The 18763-nt window shown below is 38.6% G+C and overlaps 1 protein-coding gene across 8 annotated transcripts in view; it reads right to left on the bottom strand.

The window, feature by feature from the left end:
* Positions 1-18372, bottom strand: part of APOO (apolipoprotein O) — a 31155-nt gene extending 12783 nt beyond the window's left edge. Inside the window, exons 1-7 of one of the 8 annotated variants that reach the window (XM_065677278.1) lie at positions 18182-18220; positions 15849-16681; positions 13922-14032; positions 11338-11457; positions 8711-8765; positions 7586-7681; positions 4095-4186 (exon numbers count right to left, since the gene is read on the bottom strand). In XM_065677278.1, the coding sequence (XP_065533350.1) occupies positions 4095-4186; positions 7586-7681; positions 8711-8765; positions 11338-11457; positions 13922-14032; positions 15849-15851 (477 nt within the window). In that variant the 5' untranslated portion in view covers positions 15852-16681; positions 18182-18220. The other 7 variants (XM_065677272.1, XM_065677274.1, XM_065677279.1 and 4 more) reach the window with 7 other exon arrangements.
* Between the last annotated feature and the right edge of the window lie 391 nt (positions 18373-18763).

The raw sequence follows: 18763 nt of genomic DNA, 5'->3' as shown, positions 1-18763 counted from the left end.
TATTTAAGTGGAAGAAGTCTCAAAACACAAGATCGTTAACATCCTCCTGTTAAGGCTCAAGGTGTACAGCATTAATCAACATCTTGAAAACAAATAAAACATGAGGAGTAACACAACCCAATTTGCTAAAAAACCTGTTTGAGGACTACCTGAAAATACAGTTGCATAAAAAAGGGGTGGAATGATGGCATACAGAAACAATTTTGGTTTTCTTAGTACTCAACATTCTACAGATTTAACATACACAAATTATTTCTTAATTTGACCACACTAATTTTAAAGACAAAATGCCAAACCTGCTTATTTTGTCACTATTTTGCAATTTCACATTTTCACTGCTTTGGGATAACAGTGAGAGTACTCCTTTGTTTCTTTTCATTTACTATTTAGAATAAATTTGCTGATAGATGGCTGTAACAAATAACCAGCTATCACCTCACAAATCAGAAGACAGCTAGGAAAATTGGTGTTTGCTGTATCACACCAACAAGAAATTTTATGACTAGAAGAATCCCAAAGTCTAATAAAAGAGTACCTCCTACCTCTTATATGACACGAGACTGTAATATTCACAGCATCCTTTAAAACTCGAGTGTTAGACTCCTACAACTTCAGACTCGGGTCAGTACTCACTTCCATATCACTGTCAGTTTATTTATAAGAACAGCAAAAACTGAGAATGTGCCCAACTAGACAGCTATTAAATTAAAAACTTATAAAATCAAGAAATAAGAATTTATCACCCTATCTTCCACAGCAGGCAAAGCTGGAAAACTAAAACTATGAGAACAGAGCAAGCATACATGGTGTTTCTGAAACAGTTCCTGAATGAGGTTTTTCAATTTCTTCCAGTCTCCAACAATTTAATGCTCAGAGATTTCCTGAGACAGAGGTGATTTCTATGTGTATAACAATGCTGAAGAATCTCCCTCCTATGAACTTGCTGTACTTCCTCTTAAACTCCATGCAAAGTTTTAGATCCACAACATCCTGTGCCAAGTAGTTCACTGCTGGGCACACATGGACTGAAAAATAACCACAATAAAGGGGGGGGAGGTTTGTCTGTAATATGACTGAGGATACAGCTAGCAACATAAAATGAGAAACATTTTTCAGACCTGGTAAACCACTGGTCACACTATCTTCCTAGATGAGTCATGGGCTCATCTGACTTTCAGAGCTAGTCTGAAGTACTGAAAAACACAGTTCAAGATAGACTGTAAGCTGCAAATTCGAGTCAACAGGAACAGAGCCAGGCAATTTTTATAACTACTCAATGCATCCTATGGAGCAGAACTACAGTTAGCAATTCTTTATCTACATTGCATGCTGGGAAACCACAAACCTGCTGGCTTTTCTACATTTCTATTGTGAAATTGCACTATGACTACTCTGTTAACAAGCATTTCATTCTGCAGTAAACATGCATCAAGTGAGCCCAGCTCCTTCTTTCCAACCCTCAGTTCCTGTAATTATATCATGCTCTCAGTTGTGCAAGTACAACCAACATATGCTACATGGACTGAACTGGGCAAGAGATGAGATGTAGGTTCTAGAGACATAAAAGTAATTTAGTTTGTTAACAAAGAAATAAAGTTATGTATTAGGAAGCTTTTCTTTCTTTCAAGAAAAGGGTAAGCATAACACACATTACTTTAGGAAATTTCAGAAGTTCTAATAACAAAGAACAAAAACTAATTCTAACGGTTAAGAGACTGATGTAAGTAACTTCATAACAAAGTTTTTTTCCAGATGGAAGATAAGCCACAGATAGAAAAATATTTAAATGTATTATGATTAGCTGGAAAGCAATATAGTTCCAGAACACCATTTAAAATTCCACTAGAACAAACTACATTTCAGTATTAAATTCAGTTCCCTTACCACATATAACATCTGACCACTTGTTCAAAGTTAAACAAATTGAAGTAATACTAGCAGTGAGGAAATAAATCCCTTACAAATTTGTGATTTATAAGATGATTACTAAAGCAGAAAAAAATTTAGTCTGTACATTTCTTCTATCTCTAGTTAGATGAGCAGTGTCTGAAAACCATTACCAATTATGATCTCTGTTACTGTGACTTGACTTAGCAACTCTACATTTTAATTGAAAGAAAAAGGTTTTATTCCAGAGAGACTCATCAAGTGTTGTACATTAACTGCAAATATATTTTACTGTGTTTATTTCCAGCTTTCCAATGGACGGTCCTTAATAAAGGTCAGAAGGAAAAAACAAAACCCACAAAAAACACAAAACAACAAAACCAAAACACAGGAAAACTTTTCATTTTCTAAAGTATGTTCAAAACTGAAAGATTACAAAACGAAGCAGTGATGAAATACTCAAGTGTGGGGAAAAAAGTACATAATACAGAGAATAAATTAAAAAAAAAATAAAGTTTAGTTCCAGAATATTTCCTATACGGTTCTATTAATTTGGCAAGTGAGCTTTGCACTGTAGGCATCACTTTCTAGGCTTTCATTTTATGAAAGGCCTCTGAAACATTACACAATAATTACTAGAGAGGAAAATGCTTCCAATTCAGATTAAAGCATAAAAATAATGACTAGTAAGACCTGACATACTTAAAACTTTGCTTCTTTAGAGAAAAGTGTGAGAGCAATTAGAGGAACCAAAACAGTATCTAAGATACCACTCTCTCCACAGAAATTTCCGAACTCTTACATCCAGTGTCCTAACCAAGTCGACAAAGCTAAACCTATTCCAATCAAGTTTCAGGCTCATGGTCTCATATCATATGTTTGGTACAGTCAGACTAAGAACTGTGAATTAATCAAAGGGCAATCACGCACTTCAAAGTTTTCATAAAATAAACAAAGAATTGTGAAGCTGTTAGTAGCAAATCCACAGTTAAGACTGAACTAAGCTTCTATAAAAATGATAACATCAGTTTGAACAATCTTCAATCACTTTCCACTTCATTGTTTAGAAGGCAGCTAGAATTTTAATACACAGTTTCCATCAGAAATGTCGCAGTTTCTTCAGTTTTGATGGTTCACTTGTTGTTTTTTTTTTCCTCTGCTACTTGCATAATTTTCACTCCCTGAGAACAAGTCAGCAGAACTGTCTGTATTTAGAGCATCTGAATCCTGGAAGCACTAAAAAAAGATTCCATCAAAGACGAGGGTATCACAGTGCTGGCAGAGTTCAAAAACAGTGCTTTTGACTCTCCCTACGTCAGTGACCTTTCAGTTTTCAAAGAACATCATATGTTCTTGAGAATGTCGTATTTACACCCTGACGACTGTGTCATTCACAAGTCACCAATAACCAGACAGGCATTTACCAAAGCCTGAAATATAAAGAATTTCTGACACACTAAATTATGTTCACTGTGAGTGGTTAAAAGCTGGGTTTGAAAATGAATGTGGTGGAGAACAGAGGAACTGCCAGTACAACTGAGTGTGGACAGCAAGGCAGATGAACTGAGATCAGAAGGGGCTGTAAGCAAATTGCTTGGTCTTTTCAGTTCTTTCTGTCACAGGAAACCCACATGAGCAACTTTAAGTTGTTTCTTATGTGCCTGAAACAACAAATGCATAAACAGGAAAGGCATCAAATAAGCAGCAGAATCCTTATCCTATTCCAGAACGTGCATGCTATCTTAAAACTCTATCCAACAAAAAGCAGAAAATATCAACAACGTTTATCTCAAAAAGTTATTCCTATGATTTCACTGTAGAGTGTCCCTCCCCTTTTTATTTCTTCCTTTCTTTCACACCCTGCTGTCATTTGCTTTCAAGATATTTCAAGCTTCCTTAATACTGTAAGTAAACATGCAAACTGTACTTACTAAGCATATTTATTTTGATTTATAATTACTTGACATTATAGATCCAGAAAGAAAATCATGTTCCTCAAACTGAAGAAACTACGGCAGACGTCAGAAAAGTCACTGAAAGAAACAGAGCATCTGACCGTCTTTCAGTCTAGACTGCATGTTCTTTGACAAAGTAACCACTGTCTTAAGTGCCAAGCACACTGATGTGGCTTTCAAAAAACGGATTACCAGTTAATCTGAAGGTAGGAGGCAAAAAACACTTCTCCAAAAAAAGGTATCATCACTGACCTTTGCAATACCAACCGCTTGCTGAGGGTAATATATGGAGGTACCAATACCCATGAGACCTGTGGGATACACTAGCTTCTTTATTTTTGAGCCTGTTTCGTGAAAAAAAAAAAAACAAAAACTTTGTTAGAGTATATGTGAACTACGACAGCCAAATGGTCCTAACCTTTTATTTATAATCAAAACAATTTTATTTAATATAGTTTAGCGTATTTTCTGCTCAGTGATACTGGTTTCTTAAGAAACATGATTACTCTGGTGAGTAATTATTCTTTTAACCTTCATAAGAGAATAATTTTATTAACATATTTCCATAGTGAAAAGTACTGTACAACTCTATTTACTGTAGGAATACATAATTTATTCCATACTGAAGTAGAATACTGAATAATGAAATAGAAGCCACACTTAAAGAGATATTTAAGAGAATTATACCAACTGATACTCCTTTCTAAACTAAAAGGAAAAACTCAGGCAAAAAAAAAAAAAGGTTAGGATACCATTATTTTGACAAGCAGAACAAGAGACATTCCAATACAAACTTTCTAAGTTATCTTGACTCACAAATACTGATTTTCCCACAACTGTTCTTATGACTAATTTTTCTTGATTCACTATAGCAATTTGCAAAGCATTTGAAAGTACTTTTAAAGTACTTACAGTTATACTATATGCCTATTGCTCAGTCCCCAACTAAATTTTGACCATTTTAATCAATTTGAATTCTCTATTAAATCATATAAGTGTAAAATAATTTAACTGCCTGGAAAGTTCATCCTCTTATTACAGCTGGGCACAGGCTGTGTATCCTGACTGGCCAGTAACAACACGCATCACTGAATCAGTCACAGGGCATGCTGCAGTTTGTCCAGTCAGAAAGGAACATATAAGGGAGCAGGTGAAGGAGAAAAGCAAATAGTAGAGGAGAAAAGAGGTCACAGATCAGGAGTCAGGATGCAATGGTTCTGTTCCTCACAGAACAACCTGTTCTATACGTGAAGCCATACGCACATCTAATAAAGGAATAAAGAATTTTGAAGACGAAATGCATATTAGAAATGTTTCCACTAACATATGCTCATAATGAGAAGTTTAGCAATAAACGAGACATTTATAAAATGATATTGCTAGTCTTGTGCAGAAGGAATCTGGTATCAACCAGCTATAAGAAAGCACAGAAAAGGTAAATTTCATTGCTTCTTTACAACCAGGAAAATTCCACTTTTGTTGTAGTTTCTAGGAATAAGTAAATCTTCCCTAGTGATAGCTTATCAGTGTGCCTACAGTATCACTTTCAGAGTAAATGTAACAGTTGGAGATATTAATGCCTACCAGCAGGCTGCTACTTGATGGAGATGCCTGTTAGAGGAAGTTTAATACCTGAAATTTAGGAATACTCTCATATCTATTTCAGTACTACTCAACAAGGTGCTTCCTTCCTCCCCCAGCGTGACCTTTTATTTCCCATAACCTGTTCAAGTGATAACCACTGGTGGTTGTAATGGATGCTCAAAGTGGACTCGAGGGAAACATAACAACGCAACAGCCAAGGGCTAATTTAAGCAATGCACTCACTTAACTGCACTGCTGGTCAATATCTGACTCCCAAAAAACCTGGAATAAACTAACTTCTGTAGTCAGTATGCAAATATGACTAAGTCAATCACAAGTAGAGAGCAGTTCAAGAGCCCTCTGAGTTCTTGGCAGCAGCAGGCTGCATGACAAGATCTCCCCTCAAGGAGGGACACTTCTCAAGGTTACGCCTGCTGCAGAGATCCTTAGTCCTCGATACTGAGAGATTCCTTGTCATAACAGGTCCTTGGTAAGTGACTAATAGCTTGCTAAACTTTGCAAGCTTCACTAAGATTACATTTCAGGCTGATTTTGCACATATAAATCTTTAGGCATACACTGTTGACCAAGTCAGGGGCTAGAACTGGATCTAGCTGCACCTAGACTCCTCTGAGTAGGAGTTTAGAAAGCAAAGGGGTCCTTTCTGAACCTTGTGACTCCAGGGTCTCCCTGACACATGGGATTTACTCTGTCCGCTCTGCAGCGTACATTGTAATCAAGTGTACCTTGCCACTGAATCTTGTTGAACCACTGTTGCATTTACTACCAAACTTTGTTAAATTGCTGTTCCCTATCAATAAACACATTGCTTCCTCTGTCTTACAAGTGTGCATCACAAGGTTAGAACAAGGTATCTTCAATGGCATTTTAAACCAAGCTGTACGGCTACATAACATTCACGTGATTAAACTCTGAATAGCGTACTTTCTACTTAGCGGGCAGCTGTATCTCCAAGCGTTATAGTTAGACCTGGAAGATTTATCTATGCAATCTTTAAAGTGAGACCAAGGAGAGAAGAGGATACTTGGTTCTAGTTTTCTGTAGCATCAAAATTTAAGGGCAATTCCTTTTATTGTCTGGATACTCTCTGGAAATGTCAGTATTGGAAACCAGACAAAATATATATATTTTATATTTGTTACACATATATATATAACCAGACAAAAAGTTTTAAATTATGGCTCCCATTCTAAAAGATTCACAAATCAGACATTTGTACTGTGAGGGATTTTTATTTTTATTAAACTTGGGACCCTCCAATCTTTCAGACTCAAGACTGCACTCCACTCCCCCTCCTGTTTTGTTACAATTGTAAAGGCTGGAAGTTGCTTTCATTCATGTTACTCAAGAAGTGGGAATCAAGAGAAAAGTTCAAATGTGTGAAGCTGAAGACCTTGATTTTAATTTTTAAAAAAATACTGCTTTCATCATCCTCACTGGAAAACTGAATATTTTGAGAAGGGCATGTATTTACAGAATGCTTTCTGCTTCTACATAGCCAAGCACACACTTCAAGTTTGTTCAACATGTACAGGCCCCCCAAAAAGTGTATTTCTATCCAAAGCAAGTCCCACTGGTATTTAAATTATGGAATTTTATAGTTTCATTTTCTACACGTTTTCTTCTTGTGTTACTTTGTTGCACTGTATTAAGAATATCTCAATACAAATACAAAATGCTTTTCCACAATTAACATTTCTTAAAATAACATTTCTATGAAACCATAAACATATTAGTCTCTTCAAGTAGCATGATGAAGTTAACTGTATCACTTTTCTATAGCACAAAATGTGCATGTGGTTACAGTACAACCAGTTCACAAGTACTTTTGCTGAATATCACCATATGCAGCAGTTCTGTGCCTGGATAAACAATACTTGAAGGAACTTGAATATACAACTAACTGTAAATGTATCATTGTTCAGAAACCTCTGTATTTTACCATAATTTATTCCTTTGTAGTCTGATGGTTATGAAACACCTTTTACTTGAAGTTTCTTTATAATTGGAAGAACATTGTAGAAACATGCTTGTACAGCTAAGTCAGATCTCACAATTAAAAATTAGTATCCAAAACCCCACAAATAAATTACTTATCCCAAATCAAAACAAAAGCATTTCAAAAGGTTCCCACTTACCTCTAGCAAGAAACAATCCAATAATTCCAGCAAAACCTATCACACCAAGCCTTGGATAAAATCCAGCAGGGGGGTTTTGCAGAAACTCATAGCCCTCTGAAAAGAAGTCAGATAGAAGTGCTTTAATGTAATGTGAAAGTGGGTTTGTGATAAGGAATCATCAATACATGCTGGCAATTGTTACAAAACAAAAGAGTTATCAAAACACTTTTAACTATTATGCACATTTTAAATTTGCTGGCATAAAATTCAAAGCCTTTGAGATCTTCTCAGTGACACATGAATGAAACTGAATATCATATTGTGTTTACCAATTTTCATAGAAGCCTTTGCTCCTGGGCCATCTGTTTTGTTTTGCTCTTTTGCATCTCGATTGTATCTTTTTCAAATTAGTGATTAAAAAAAAAAAACTTTGCAAAATGGATTCTTACATTTACATGTTAACAAGAATTAGTTTCAATAAAACACTGTACAAAACACACATCACAGAACAGAGAAAAGACATAGCATAAACAAAGCTCACTCCAAGATGGGAGTCTGATGGTGAATGGGATGGTATGTAAAATCTTCCGTACAAAAGAGTTCAAAAGACTGAGACTCTTAAGTTTAAGGAAAAGAGGTGCAGTATCTGAATGAGCTCTAGACAGCATCCAGGCTTAGTCCTGACAAGCCTAAGGATGACAATATGCTTCCAAAACAAGAAAAAAAAAACCAACAAATTATTTTGGATTAATTCAAAATTCCTCAGAGATCCAAGGAAGTAAACCAAAACAAAAGGGCTAAACATTACAAATGAAACACCTAATGCTTGCAACAACTAATAAAAACAGAAGTTTCAGTTCCTAGGCTGGGCCAAGCAAATGGCTGGGGATAAATTGTGAGGATGTTTTTCCCTCCTTTTCCTGCATATTGATCAATAGAGATGCATGTCTCAGATTTTAATCTGTTAGAAATATTGTGTTATTATGACCTACAAACGAAATTTAAACAGATACACAGTGCAAATAGTCCTAAATGCATTAGAAATTATATCTAGAATGATGCTTAGTGGAACTCCCTTATAACAGAAGATACAGTACAGACCTGCATTTTAAATTATTAATTAAGAAAACTAAACTGATTTACCTCTACCATGCTCAACAGCTTTTTCTAATTTGGGCATAGCTTGGGCATAAAGATCCTAAAAAAAAGAGAAAACAACAGTAAATAGATACCAAGTGAGTAAAATATTTACTACAGATTGTAACTGACCTGATAAATAGAAGAAGTGTTGGGTCCCTAAAATAACTTCTTTTTATTCCCACTTCCACCCTTCATTTAGAGCGTTATGCTTGCTCAGTGTTATGTCTGGCACAACTTACAGCTTTTTCTCTAAGCAGTCTTTGCACACAGATGAAATACAGTGTCTCAAAACACAGAAGTCAAATTCAGTATTTCATCAAGCTCCTGATCAGATAGCAAAAACTGAGTATTATCTCAGGTTTCTCAGTGTGTGTAGAGAAAAATATAACAAAAATACATCCATTGATGCAAAGAAAGGAAGTACAACTCCTTCACAGCACTTCACGGGAGTACAGAACTCATTCTGCAAGGTGATAAATTCCACTTCCCAAGAGACTGGGCCAACAAAATTTTAGATCTAAAATCAAGACCTTAAGCCAACAAAATAGCATTTTGGAAGTGACTTGGTAAACAAGATGTCTGTACAAAGTAAATCAAGAGCACTGCATCAACCTCACAAAGTAGTTTTAGATTTATTTCAGACTGAAAATAAGCAGGAAGTGATAGAATTCACATTGCCTTTTTAAAAAGTAGAAAAAAAGTTCTCAAGAAGAATAATGCTGCTAATTCTCATTATGCTGACAATCCTTCAAAAAGATACTGTAAGACTGTGTCAGTCAGGGAACAAATTCATAAGGTTGTATGCCCAAAGCTAAAGTGGAGAATGATCTTACTACACAACTTGAGCTGTATCTGTGCAGAAGTGAAAGCATTTGTTCAGGATGCTGCATGGGGATATCATCTGTAGAACTTTCATCTCCCCACTGGCAGGAGTGACTCAGGGTCAAAAAAAAACCAACAAACCTAGCATGTGGCACAATATAACTCTAAACGGATGTTGGGCAATGAAAAAGGAACATGGTCTAAAGACCCCAGAGACTGAGTCTGATGATCTGTCACGGCTCACACATAACTGACTCATTTCTACACCTGCTGACTTTCCACTACAGTTAAAAATGCAATTTTGAAAAAGTAAAATGGATGTACTAACATAACCAATTTTATTCGCATTATCCTGGGTTATGTTTTTAAAGACAATCAAGATGCACCTAAAATATTATTTTCTTTAACACAGCAGGGGACAGGGTTGGTGTTAAGCCAAAACTACCTCTGACTAGAGCTAAGCAAGAAAGATGACCCCAAACCCATAAAGTTTACATGCCCACTTCATAAAATGAGTCAGTAAACCACTGCCAGGAAATGGTTTGTTGTGTGTGAGGCAGAAGAGCACATCTTATGTAAATGATCACCACACAGACAAAAAATTAAGCAAATAAGAAGACAACAGGCCAGCAAGAGACAAAGCACTGTTCAAGGCTTACCTGCAGCCAGTCCAACTGGGCAACTAACACTGACTCAAATTTCATTTCCAGTTACAGCTACCACAGGCAACCAAGGAGAGAGCCCACACATTTAGGAGGTGAGAGCTCTAACTATTCTATGGAAAATCCCCCTTCCCCTTCAAAACTGAAGTTACTGCTCCTGCTAGTGGCACTTCAGGGACACATGGCTACACTGAGTAACCCTGGGTTTTCTGATAAAATGTTTCACTACTGTTAGAAGTTAGTACCACAACACAGACCCTTTCTACTTTTCTAGGCAGAACACCACCCTGATCTGAACAGCTTAGTTTTTTTATGGAGAACTGGAAAACCAGCTTGCAGCTGAAGAAAACAACTCACAACAGCAAGGATGCCCTTGTTTCAAAAGTAGGCCTCAGTATCTGCTGGGTCAGCAAAGAAACAAGAAAGCCATCATGAGTCTGCAATATAATATCAGTAATTTAGACCTTGATTACAAAGATCTTGATTTTCCGCTCTGCTCCAGAGACTATTTTAGTATTTTATTACCTTTGAGAATAAACACGGTACCTAATAAAATATGCAAGAAAGTTTTGGGGTAAGGTCTGGGAGCTAGGTTTGCCACTGCTAGTGACCTGGGATTTTCTCTCTTCCAGAGAGCCACATTCCTTCCCTCAACACTCCAGTTCAGCAAATATTGATTTATTTTCTGCAAAGCTGTGTTTTGTTACAGTTGTAGTGAGGACAACTCAGTACTGCTGCTCCAAAACACAATGCTTGATAATTTAAGGCCTTCTCTCTGACCATGGAAAATGCAAATTTAATCATTCTCTTGCATTCCTGAGCAGCAGGCCAGCACCTACTCCAGATATCCCTAGATATCTTTAAGCTTAAGTTTATTTCAGATAACAATTCTAAGCTTTAGTTAACTTTCTTTTAATTCTTTTGGATACAAGATGCAAAAAAGCACAGGTTTAGTTCAGCAAATTAGTAGAAAAAAACAACTGGGTTTGTGTGAGGAGGGGCTAAATATTATGACCCAAACTCTGGAAACTTTTAAGTAATGCAGCATTTTAGAAAACTAATTCTGTCGCTAAGAAAAAAAAAAATCCCACCTGAACTCTTACCCTGAACTGAACCACTACCAGAAGTGATATAAACCCATTATACCTGACACCAGGCTGTATATGGCTCCATAACATGCCGTAAATGTGAAACTCCCTCTTCCAATTGGGTTTGTGGATTCTCCACATATTTAGTCTCACAAGCTGGAGAGGAGTAGAGTGACAGCTGTAAATATTAGCAAACAAGAGGTTAAAAACAAAGGTGTAATTGTATAAGTAGGTCTTCAGGGCATAAACAGTCTAACCAGAAAACACCTAACACAGTGCTTACTACATAAACAATGCACAATAAAAATTCGGGCACAGCTATGAGACAACCATTATGAGCAAAGTTTAATTATATACTATGATGAAGATGACTTCTAACTGCTATGCAATTCATCCATAGCTGCTGTATGATCCAAGTCACAGGTTATAAATTAATATTAAACGAGTTTAATAAGAACACAAAACATAATTGCGAAAAATGCTTCTGGTCTTCATCAGCACTTCTGGGTTTTCAGTTAACGTGCTAAATGTACCAGAAATCACAATCGATCATTTTCTATATTTGCACAAGCCATCATTAAAGAGTCTAAGTAGCTTCTAACAAAGGTAACATCCGATATAAATTTGCCTGTTTGTTACTGAGCAGGAAAATGGTATGACATCCTAATGTTGCAGTCATTAACCACATCAGCAACTGACAGCATTAATAGCACCACAGGGCTAAGCGAATAGGAACTGTGACATCCACCCAAAGACCAATGGGCATCTTCACATAATAAATACTAAACCACCATATTTAGGGTTTAGCATAACAACATATTTATTACAACTACCTAAATATATTTAAAATTGTATTGCATTTAAAAATAGACCAAAGTCAATACTGTTGAAGATGAACAGCAAAGTTCAGATCAAAATAAAACTGGTTAAAATTCCTAGCAGTTTATCACAGAATGGTTTATGTTGGAAGGGACTTTAACACTCATGGGCAGGGGGACACCTTCCACTAGACCAGTTTGCTCAAAGCCCCATCCACAGCTTCTCTGGGCAGCTTGTTCCACCCTCATAGTTAAGAATTTTTTCCTGATATCTAATCTAAATCTCCTCTGCCAGTTTAAAGCTATTCCCCCTTCTCCTGTCCCTACACACCCTTATTAGAAGGCCCTTTCCAGCTTTTTTGCAGGCCCTCTTTAGGTACCTGAAGACTGCTATACTGATGTTTAGCATAAAGAGCTTGTATTTTATACCACATTTAGTAGTTTATTATAAACTGATGTTTACCCATATAGTTGCATCAAAGTGTAGCTAGCCCTCTTTCCAGCATAAGTTGGAAAACAACTGTATCTCTGTCACAATTAAAAAAGCTCTTAATCATAACAAAATATATGACAGAGAATTTGTCAAATAATTTCATAGCTTGTGCCACTGGACTTCCCATGTCATTTAGAACGACAGGTGCTTTAATTCTCATTTCCCTAGGAAATCTGGTCATCCCTGGCAATTATATTCACAATCAGTTTAACTTTGATCCTGTTACACAACATAATAGCCACGCCTGGCATGAGGACAGAAGCACCAGAGATAAGGAAATTCCCATATATTTTTATGAAACTAGACAGCTGACAGAGATCCAAACTAACATAGTCTGTGAATGGTAAGAAAGGCAGCCAAAACTCCAGGGCTTGCACATTCTGCTTTGCTGAAGCTGACGGGCAAGCCAATTATTCAGTACATATGTAACTTGAAACTGTTGCCTCATTACTGACTCACGCCAGTGGTGGTGTACGGCACGCGACAGCCCTAGCTAAGCTTACTTCACTGGGGTGAAGCCAAGAGACTGCTTCAACTACTGATCCTGTCATATTAGGCCACTGAACTGACCACTCGGACACATCCAAAAGACCTGAGTGTACACTCAGTTTCACTGCTCTTGTAACAACACTTTAGCTTGGGTTGAAGTACTTAAAGTTTTTAAAAAACTGCAGACTCTCATAGATATAAAGCTGCATTTAGTTATGAACTACAATATTTGTTGTATTTTTTAATGTTGGAGACTGTTAAAAGCCTATGCAACAATGCTGAGTCTCTAGTTTGACAGGGCGTTATAAAGTTCCAGTTGTGATATAGCCAAGATATTTGTAACATCTTAGAGAAATAATAAAGTAACAGGGTTTTATTATCACTACTTATTGTATTTGTTGTTGCTTAGGTCTGAATGCTGTAAAGAAAGAAAACTGTTACCTGGTGTTACCTCGATAAAAAAAAAAAAAAAAAAATTCTTGTGTATGTGAAATAAGACCACAAGTAAATCTACAAACATCAAAAGGCAACTTCGGCATGAAGAACAGAAGTCTTTAATGTAAATATCTTTACATTAAAAAAGAAAAAGATATGAAAAAATATCTTGCACACAAACAAGCCTAATGCTATCAAACAGAGGGCATGAAATGCAACTCTCAGGTAAAAGAAGCAAAACTATATTGACATCTCTGATACCAAAAACTGAGAAGCTGTTTTAAAGGCAAGAGTACAAAAGGTGAAGAGCTGCACCCAAATGCTTTCACGCACCAAAATACAACGTCTTTCAGAACTCCACTGATATTTCCATAGAGATGGAAGAGCTCTAACCTCCTGGCTCTTACCTCCTCAGTTTTCAGCAACTCCTTTTTGGAAGTCTCTTTCTCTGCAGAAGCAGCATAAACCTGGATAGAGAACAAGCTCAGGCCAACAGGGGTAGCCCCCAGTCGAATTACCTGGAAACATTACAGGAAGACATGAAAATAATTAAATTCAAACAAAATGGCAACATGCTTGAACACACCCATTTAGACAATGTTTATGTCCCCACATATGGTAATAAGTGATATATTAAGATGCTTAGGAGCTCAGAGAAAGGGGAGTCTGTGGTACACAATGCTTTCAGGGCGCCCAAGTGATAACACCTAAATTGTTCGAATGGTATGTGTAAAAGCCTAAAGCTAAAGGAGACAGCAGATATGAAAGCTAATCTCATCAGTTTTCATCTCACAGAAACATCTTCTGTTTTGTCTCACCTCAAATATGATTTTCATCAGCTTTCTCAGTATAGATACTAACAACACTATATTAATAATTTAAGCAACTTTGTGAATGTCTATAGTTAGAACCCAGAAGTTCAGAATCTAGATTTAGGAAATAAATGAGACTTACACTTGAAACTATCAGAACATAATTACTGTTCTCTAGGAATTTTAGGAATGTCTTCTACTTTTCTGTGGAAAAGATGAATTACAGTTCATCGTGACAGACGCTTCACTGCTTTCAAACACAACGGATTCAATCCAGTCACACAACACAGACAGCATGAGTAAGGCGGATATCATTCTTCCAATATTCAGGGCTTACACTAAATTGTACTTCTTAACAAGAGAGACTGCTTTAACTTACAGAAACAAAATATAAAAATCTTAGCTGTGTAATGAATCAAGAGTGTACAGAAAGCATCTTTCAGCACACACACATCCTTATTAACAGCAGTGTTTAACTCAAGAAACAGCAGTTCAAATGCGTAGCCTTTAAACCTCTCATTTCTGTTACTGCTCAGACAAAGCGTGGAGTCACAGCAGCCTGTGTTTTGTTGTGTCAGCTTACAGCATGAGTATCCAACATGAGGTCTACAGGATACAGCATGAGATCTAACAGCCTGTGGCCACCAAAGTGGAGCAGTGTGGCTGTGCTGGTGGCATCAGTTCCCAGAAGTCCTGCTGCTCACCTTGCCCTAGCTCTGGTGGCTGGACACTTCCACCACGAGGCAATTCACCTTGCCAACTTGGCAAAAGATTAATCCTGAAAGAGAAGCAGAAAGCTTTCTGTGGGCTTAGTAATTGAACCCACACATGAAAGAGGCTGACAAGCACCAGAGGAACTGTGTGGCCAGGAAAGAGGGGATGAAAAAGAAGGCAGCAAGACCTCTTCCTTTTCAGAAATAGTAAGGGTACATTACATTGACCTAGCCGCTTGTGAAACTGAACCCTTGGTCAAACCAACACATCCTTCATGCTGTTATGATGATTACTGACCTATCCACAGGACAATTACTCATAAATTTTGTTTCTGTCCACTGCAGAACTGTGATAAAATAGCTTTGAAGTTATCCAGGCTGCATGCTTATTCTGTACAGATCAGCACTTGCAGCTTTAATTTCTTCCACTGCTTTGCAGATGGAATACTTATTAAACATAACAAAGACACTCCTCAAACTCAAAATTAGACTATACAATTGTCAAACTTCCTGAAAATGTTCATTTATGTGTAGAGAAACAGCACACAAGAACTAGGTCATAGGGTTGCTTTTCAGAAAGACATAAGGAATCTGATGGATCAGAAGGTACAGAAAAACTTGCTTAAAATTGAAGTTTTTCCTTATTTGAATTTATGGACTCATTATTACAACACCACAACAAAACATCACAATGACAAGATCAGCTGTTTCACAGCCAAGGAAAGACACAAATGATCTTTAATAGTGTTTGCTTAAACAGACTTTTCACATACTTTCATTACCAAGATAAAAACATGAACGCCACTAACCATTAACAGTTGTAGAATCTATTTCCTCAATCTTTCTTTTTCCAGTGCAAAACTGAAAAGGCAGAAATCTAAATGCATTTTCATTCTGAAAAATATTTTCAAACAGTGTAAATGGTGCTAGATGTCACCAGCAGAAAAAGTAAATCCAAATGCTTTAAATATTTGAGATATTTACATAAAAGATGCAAACAGCAGAGCTGAAGAACAGAAGCACCTTGGTTTCACAAACAAATCAGTGATCACAGAACAACTTAGACCAAACACATCAACTGCTCATACTACCAAAATACTGAAGCAAAGACATTTTCCCAAGGTTCCATATTTACATTTTAAACAAAAGAAAACTAACCACTAAAAGTGCAAGATGAATCTCTCCTTAATGTGCCGTTTAAGCTATGCTGTACTGGTCCGCTGCAACAGCTAAGTTAAGGACAGATAGAACCATTACAAAAGCACTGTACAAATGCACACACTGAAAGATTTATTTGTAGTATGAAAGATTAACTATTCTGCTTTTCTTTTCCAAAACTCGCTTTAGGATCTCATTTCTTAATTCCATCTTAACCATGCATTACTAAACACAGTTTACAGTTGTGCAGCTGTACCAAAAAAGCTGAGCCGACTTTCCTTTCTCTAGACAATATTCTGCATTTACTTTAATTAAGATAAGGAATTTATTCTTTTCTCCAGTTGAAGAATTCACCTTCATCCGTAGACATCAGATCACTTGCAAGCAAAATCTGAAAGTTGGAGGGCAAAAGACTATCGTATTTCGTCTTGTTTTGCTTCACTGTCTTCCTCAAAGTTCTTGATTCTTAACTAAAAAAATGCCTCTAGGAAGAAGAAATTCCATATTTGTTGTTAATACAAACAGGGGAAAGGAGAACTAAAGATTAACCAGAACTTGTCTTTTTCCCTCTTGCCTGTGGCTTCTCAGTTCACTTGTTACTGTCAGCATGTCAAAACCAGAGAAAGGAAGAACAACAGGAAAACAAATCCCTAACCATACTTTTGTGAAGGCTGATAATTGTCCTAATGTATGAAGCTGCTTCATTTTTCTCTTTCTTTCTTCCTCGTGTCTCTCAACCCCAACTAAAATAACAAAATCCCAGAACCCAGACTCTTGATCCCTCCTGTTCCCTTAAGGACAGTTAATCAAGGACAAGAAGCCTCCTTCCCTTTTGGCTTTAGAGGTAAAAAACCAGGTAGGTCTGGTAGGCCTGAAACACTGAAACCTGCTTAACCTCAATGGCTGTATAAAAGCAGTAATATTATACTCGGTGCCTAAATCCACAGGTTCACACATAATGCCTTTAATGACAATTCAGTATTGCTTATGGAATTATCAACAACTCCGAGATAAAATCCTTACATAAAGATTTCAGCAACTGTCCCAACATTAATATATACATATATATAAATTAAGTTGTGGCAAAAGACTGCTCAACATATCAGTACATTGACATATTATCAATATCTGACAAAAAAAATTAATTAATTCCAAGAATCAAGCATCACCAGTTTCAATTTGACTTAAGCATACACCCTGCTTTTACCCTGAGAGGAGATCTGGGGCTGTTCTTAGCAAAGACTTTCGAGACAATTACCTGACTTAAACCAAGGGTGGCCACCTTACTCCTTTCCACAGATGTAGCTGACAACCCTCATACACTAAAGGGAGACTCTGAAGCCAGTCACAACTGTACGAATCCAGTAACATTAACTACAGCTCCACACCGCCATATCCGAGAATTAACTTTAAATAACGAAGTGAGGCCTCCACGTGTGCCTTTTTGTGCACCAGGGACGGGGTACGCGGTTTGGAAATGTTAAAATGAGAGACAAGTAGATCCAGTCGCTTGTGGGAGTTCCACACAAGCCCCGGGGCACGGCTGCCGCCTGACAACGCGGATGTTAGGGCGGTTTTAGACAGAACACGAAACGATTCCCCGAGCGACCAAACCCCGCCTTAAGGCGGGCAGCGGGAGGAACAAGGGTCCCTCCGTGCCGGCGCCCCGGCCGCAACCTCCGCGCGGGCCCTCCGCCCGCGCTCCCGGGCCGCCCCCTGCCGGCCTCGCCTCGCCAGACAAGGCCGCCTCCAGAGCCACAGCCCGGCGGCACCGCCGCTACCTCACCGCCTCCGCGGGAACCGGCACGTCCGGCCGCAAGGCCCCGGGCCGCGGCGCAGCCGAGGCCTGAACGAAGAGGCCGCTGCTTGCCTCCGCCGAGGAGTGCCCGGGCCGGGCGGCGGGGAGCCCCGCCTGCGGAGGGGGGCGGAGGAGGAACGGGCAAGGAACAGCACCGAGCTGCAACGGGGGCAACGGCTTCCTCACCTTGAACATGGCGGCGCCGGGAGGGCGGTAACCTCCAGCAGCGTCGCGGGGATATGACGTCAAAGAGAAGGAGGCCCCGGGGAGGCGGGACGGCTTGAATGAGACCCGGCAGCCGGCGCTGCCCCGCCCGCCGGCGGCGCGGTAACCTGGCAACGCTGAGGGGGCGGGGCCACGTGGGGCGGGGGGCCACGCCCCTCAGCGCCGGCAGCAGCCGCGGAGGGGGGAAAGAATGGGGAAAAAAAGAGTAGGAGCGGGTGTAGGGAAAGGTGGGCTTTATAAAGGACCTGTGCTATGGAGACAGGCTGAGAGAGTTGGGCTTGTTCAACCTGGAGAAGAGAAGGCTCTGGGGAGACCTTAGAGCAGCTTCCAGTACCTAAAGGGGGTTACAGGCAAGCTGGAGAGGGACTTTTGACAAGGGCACGTAGGGATAGGACAAGGAAGAACGGCTTTAAACTGAGAGAGGGTAGATTTAGATTAGATGTTATGAAACAATTCTTCCCTGTGAGCGTGCTGAGGCCCTGGCACAGGCTGCCCAGAGAAGCTGCGGCTGCCCCATCCCTGGCAGTGTTCAAGGCCAGGCTG

Source organism: Lathamus discolor, chromosome 4, assembly GCF_037157495.1.
Source record: "Lathamus discolor isolate bLatDis1 chromosome 4, bLatDis1.hap1, whole genome shotgun sequence".
Classification (NCBI taxonomy): domain Eukaryota; kingdom Metazoa; phylum Chordata; class Aves; order Psittaciformes; family Psittacidae; genus Lathamus; species Lathamus discolor.
Note: the sequence above shows the minus strand (reverse complement) of the source record. Positions and strands in the feature narration are given on the sequence as shown.